The sequence below is a fragment of the Panulirus ornatus genome, chromosome 1, assembly GCF_036320965.1.
Source record: "Panulirus ornatus isolate Po-2019 chromosome 1, ASM3632096v1, whole genome shotgun sequence".
NCBI classification, from domain to species: domain Eukaryota; kingdom Metazoa; phylum Arthropoda; class Malacostraca; order Decapoda; family Palinuridae; genus Panulirus; species Panulirus ornatus.
Genome location: NC_092224.1, coordinates 91,745,111 through 91,751,110, shown reverse-complemented (window position 1 = coordinate 91,751,110; position 6,000 = coordinate 91,745,111). Strand labels below are relative to the sequence as shown.

The 6,000-nt window shown below is 39.6% G+C and overlaps 1 protein-coding gene across 3 annotated transcripts in view; it reads left to right on the top strand.

Annotated features, from left to right (window-relative positions):
* The first annotated feature begins 468 nt into the window (after nucleotides 1-468).
* Nucleotides 469-6,000, top strand: part of LOC139750874 (uncharacterized) — a 92,404-nt gene continuing 86,872 nt past the window's right edge. For 2 of the 3 annotated variants that reach the window (XR_011713242.1, XM_071665727.1), the window contains exon 1: nucleotides 470-671. Coding sequence is in view for 2 of the 3 variants with exons in the window: in XM_071665727.1 (XP_071521828.1) it covers nucleotides 572-671 (100 nt within the window). In the remaining variant the exon portion in view is untranslated. Of the gene's footprint in view, nucleotides 672-6,000 lie in introns of all 3 variants that reach the window. The other variant, XM_071665742.1, reaches the window with a different exon arrangement.

Here is a 6,000-nt window from a genome sequence, read left to right as displayed (position 1 = left end):
TATTTCCAGTCATTTTCATGTGAACTAAGTGAAACAATGATATACACTGGACAAAAAGAATTGGAATTTTGTATGATTAACATTTCATAGAATCTTTTGAGCAATTTCTTTGAATACCCACGAAAAGTTACTTTAACTTTTTGAAGAAGATAATATGCAACATCTCTTTGCACGGATTACCTTCCTCTCCTTCAAGTGAAATGTATCCAGATATAAGTATATAATTCTAGATTGTTTAAGATTTCTCACTTGAATATAAATTGGCCATAAGATAAGGTAATATGACTACCTGGCAGCGGGATTCCATCGCTCCCGCCGGGAGGGTCAGCGTCGCACTCCACCGTCGTCTGCATTTCGCGGTCGTCGACCGACCTGCCACCAACAGAGTCAAATTAGAGTCGAATGTTTGATTATTCTAATGCGTTATATAGAAATATTCTGGTATACTGTGGCAGTATATATAAAAAGTCTTTAATAAGAAATATTTATCATTACGAAAATTGATTATCTTTAAGGATTGACATGAATATGAGTTAGAGAGAAACTATCGATACTTGGTAAACAGCTGATTATGGCAGTCTTCCTGCTGAACCACTGCAAGTATAATGGCTGTGGATTGTCATTTCCCAACCTGTTAGAGCTTATCCAGCACATCGAGGAGACACATATAGGTACAGTGTATTCAAACGTGTAAACATTTATGAACTAAACAGGCTCAGGAAGTGGGTGAGAATAGATATTCTTGTTGCCCCTCCCTAACCCATCCCACTTCGGGATTTGTTTACATTCGTGACTCAGAGAGTGGGTTACGCCCCTGTTGCTCTACCAACCTCTTACTGCGACTTGTTTCTTGTAAATATTATTGTCTGCATCTGGTTGATCGCACTTGGGAAATACTACCCTAATATGAATGATAGGGCTTCAAGGACAACTTTACGACGATTTTTCATGAAGAATTATACGTTTATGATACGAGTATTGTTGTATCTTATGTGTTTACCTGAGTTATCTTAGAGGAAATTTTTCGTATGTTCCTGAAATTCTTCGAGATTATCAAGCGCTTAGAGTTATTTGTATCTTCAAGACTTGATACAGGTATGCCAAGGGTGATTTTGACATATGGCTTCATGTTACCTTTAATACGTCTAGTTCCAAAATTTCAAAAGGTGGCCCTGTCTGATGTAGTTTGATTTTTCTTTAGAATACTGAAAAGAAATAAAGTTTTAATCTTTCTTGATCACGCACTAGTATATATATATATATATATATATATATATATATATATATATATATATTTCGTGTGTGTGTGTGTTGGAAGTAAGACAACCTTGGGCTGTAGGGGGCCTTTTAGAAAGAGGTCCTGTGTATCACCAAGACTCTTTCATAGAAATTGGTCAAGGAGTGATTATGAATAGATTAATTAGAATAGTATATATATATATATATATATATATATATATATATATATATATATATATAGATAGATAGATAGATAGAAAAAAAGAAAGATCATAGCAGGAGAATTTGCTTAAGGGCTTTGATGTACTTCAGCACATCCTCAGAAGCAGTTTGTAACAGATCACTGAAGAAATTTTTACAGACATCAGGAAATGTTAAGAGGATGGGCACACAGGTAACAGCCCAAACCTTTCTTAATTGGTCAGGTCAGGTCACATTGGCTATACCATATCACCAGTCGGCTTACATAGGTCACTATGAAGCCTTTGCAAAATGACATTATTTAAACAAAATATACCTCTGCTACTATTCATATTATTACCATCAGTCATCTGAATGAGAGAAGATTCAAACAAGTTTCTATGTATAAGATTTGCACTTTATAAATGAGGATGCCTTTGTGCAGTCAACAGGATCTGAATTTTCATTCATGTGAATGAATAGAGCACCAGATCGTTGACCAGTGCATACAAAGTATTAATGCTGACATACATGAGATTTTAAGGCTTTTCCTGTCCGCCCCAAGTAAAAGAAACCAAGTTTTGCACGGTATTCTGTAGACCACTGTTTCCATTATATAGGCTATTTTTATTCAACTTTTTTCTTATGCTGGTTTCATAAGAGAAAATTGATTTTACACCAAATTGCTTAAGTAGTGGATTGATTTAGTTCAAAAAGGTTTGTGATATGGTAGACACAGTGTTTCTAAAAGACCTTTTGTCATGTGTCATTTATCATAGAAAGTCTTTCTTGCCTTGGTCTTACATTTATATAGTGAGTGAGAAGGATAATGAAGTTTCTTTTCAAAGTTAATATTTCCAAATTCCTTGTCCAGAAATATCAGGCTATCTAACAGTCTATATCTCTGATGTCTGTTCCCCCTGGGAACTCCTTGTAAGGGGTTGCCAGCAGAAGAGTCTCCACTTATCCCAATCCTTACATGCCTCCCCCATATACACCATTCCACATATTCTTCCTATGTTTCTCTCCCTTCAGTATTTCCACCCTGTTTGACCATGTCACAAGTGTTCTTCCACTCACACCAACCCCTTTAATTGGACTATCTTACACTCTCCTTGTAAACTCTGTCTTGCATTCTTTCTACATGCCTAAATCACCTCAGTATTGTGATTGACCCATTCTACCACTCCACAATTCATTCCCTTTGCATTCCTTGCCATGCCACATCTCTCATTCACCCTTTCATTTCTCTCTTCATTACATCTAGTCTTACCACATGCTCTTCTCAAATAGCTCATTTCCCCAATCTGGATTCTTGTCCTCTGCCTCATTCCACGTCCATGTTACGGCCTCATAGGTAAGGGTTGGGAGGTTTATGCTGTTCCTTAATCCTCTCTCCACTTCCATACTTACATCTCTACCCTTCATTATTATATTAAGGAACCCAATGACTCTTCTACCCTGTACTGCTCTCTCCCTTATCACTTCCTCCAGTCTTTTTCCCTCCCATATCCACAGCACAATTTAGTACAGTTTTTTCTTTCACTTTATATGGTTTTTACAAAATCTATACATTCACTTTGTTTCCTTTCAAACACCATATCTTTACTTTTACTTCCATTTGTTTCCTATCAAACACCATTGCTTTACTTTTACTTGCATTTACCTTCAATTATTTATATTTACACTCATCATTAAACACACTTACAACCCTCTGCAACTCCTCTTCTTTCTCTACAAACAACACAGTATCATCCACAAACAGGCTCGCCACCATCCACCATATCTCACCACCACACTCCATTACTGCAACCTTTTTCCCTAGTTTTGCTTTCATCTCTCTTATCACTCCATCCATGTTTATATATTAAAGAGCCACAGTGATATCACACAGCTCTACTTCACACCTACATGTATCCCAGAACTTTTGCTCAGCACTCCATCCACTCTTACACATATTTGCTCCTCTGTAGGAGGCTTTTACACCATCCATCAGGTGTCCCCCTATACCATATATCCTAAACACATCCCATGAAGCATTCCACTTGCCTCTGTCTTACTCTTTCTCCAGATCCATAAAAGCTGCATACAACTTCTTATATTTTATTTATTTATTTTGCTTTGTTGCTGTCTCCCGTGTTAGCGAGGTAGCGCAAGGAAACAGACGAAAGAATGGCCCAACCCACCCACATACACATGCATATACATACACGTCCACACACGCAAATATACATACCTATACATCTCAATGTACACATATATATACACACACAGACATATACATATATACACATGTACATAATTCATACTCTCTGCCTTTATTCATTCCCATCGCCACCTCGCCACACATGCAATAACAACCCCCTCCCCCCTCATGCGTGCAAGGTAGTGCTAGGAAAAGACAACAAAGGCCCCATTCGTTCACACTCAGTCTCTAGCTGTCATGTAATAATGCACCGAAACCACAGCTCCCTTTCCACATCCAGGCCCCACAGAACTTTCCATGGTTTACCCCAGATGCTTCACATGCCCTGGTTCAATCCATTGACAGCACGTCGACCCCAGTATACCACATCGTTCCAATTCACTCTATTCCTTGCACGCCTTTCACCCTCCTGCATGTTCAGGCCCCGATCACTCAAAATCTTTTTCACTCCATCTTTCCACCTCCAATTTGGTCTCCCACCTCTCCTCGTTCCCTCCACCTCTGACACATATATCCTCTTGGTCAATCTTTCCTCACTCATTCTCTCCATGTGACCAAACCATTTCAAAACACCTTCTGCTCTCTCAACCACACTCTTTTTATTTCCACACATCTCTCTTACCCGTACATTACTTACTTGATCAAACCACCTCACACCACATATTGTCCCCAGACATCTCATTTCCAGCACATCCACCCTCCTGCACACAACTCTGTCCATAGTCCATGCCTCGCAACCATACAACATTGTTGGAACCACTATTCCTTCAAACATACCCATTTTTGCTTTCCGAGATAAAGTTCTCGACTTCCAAACATTCTTCAAGGCTCCCAGAATTTTCGCCCTCTCCCCCACCCTATGATTCACTTCCGCTTCCATGGTTCCATCTGCTGCCAGATCCACTCCCAGATATCTAAAACACTTTACTTCCTCCAGTTTTTCTCCTTTCAAACTTACCTCCCAATTGACTTGACCCTCAACCCTACTGTACCTAATAACCTTGCTCTTATTCACATTTACTCTTAACTTTCTTCTTTCACACACTTTACCAAACTCAGTCACCAGCTTCTGCAGTTTCTCACCTGAATCAGCCACCAGCGCTGTGTCATTAGCGAACAACAACTGACTCTTTTCCCAAGCTCTCTCATCCACAACAGACTTCATACTTGCCCCTCTTTCCAAAACTGTTGCGTTCACCTCCCTAACAACCCCATCCATAAACAATTTAAACAACCATGGAGACATCACACCCCCCCTGCCGCAAACCTACATTCACTGAGAACCAATCACTTTCCTCTCTTCCTACATGTACACATGCCTTACATCCTCGATAAAAACTTTTCACTGCTTCTAACAACTTGCCTTCCACACCATATATTCGTAATACCTTCCACAGAGCATCTCTATCAACTCTATCATATGCCTTCTCCAGATCCATAAATGCTACATACAAATCCATTTGCTTTTCTAAGTATTTCTCACATACATTCTTCAAAGCAAACAACTTCTTACATATATGTATGTATATATATGTGCAAAGTGAGAGGGTTAGGGAAAATGATTTGGTAAACAGAGAAGAGGTAGTAAAAGCTTTGCGGAAGATGAAAGCCGGCAAGGCAGCAGGTTTGGATGGTATTGCAGTGGAATTTATTAAAAAAGGGGGTGACTGTATTGTTGACTGGTTGGTAAGGTTACTTAATGTATGTATGACTCATGGTGAGGTGCCTGAGGATTGGCAGAATGCGTGCATAGTGCCATTGTACAAAGGCAAAGGGGATAAGAGTGAGTGCTCAAATTACAGAGGTATAAGTTTGTTGAGTATTCCTGGTAAATTATATGGGAGGGTATTGATTGAGAGGGTGAAGGCATGTACAGAGCATCAGATTGGGGAAGAGCAGTGCGGTTTCAGAAGTGGTAGAGGATGTGTGGATCAGGTGTTTGCTTTGAAGAATGTATGTGAGAAATACTTAGAAAAGCAAATGGATTTGTATGTAGCATTTATGGATCTGGAGAAGGCATATGATAGAGTTGATAGAGATGCTCTGTGGAAGGTATTAAGAATATATGGTGTGGGAGGCAAGTTGTTAGAAGCAGTGAAAAGTTTTTATCGAGGATGTAAGGCATGTGTACGTGTAGGAAGAGAGGAAAGTGATTGGTTCTCAGTGAATGTAGGTTTGCGGCAGGGGTGTGTGATGTCTCCATGGTTGTTTAATTTGTTTATGTATGGGGTTGTTAGGGAGGTAAATGCAAGAGTCCTGGAAAGAGGGGCAAGTATGAAGTCTGTTGGGGATGAGAGAGCTTGGGAAGTGAGTCAGTTGTTGTTCGCTGATGATACAGCGCTGGTGGCTGATTCATGTGAGAAACTGCAGAAGCT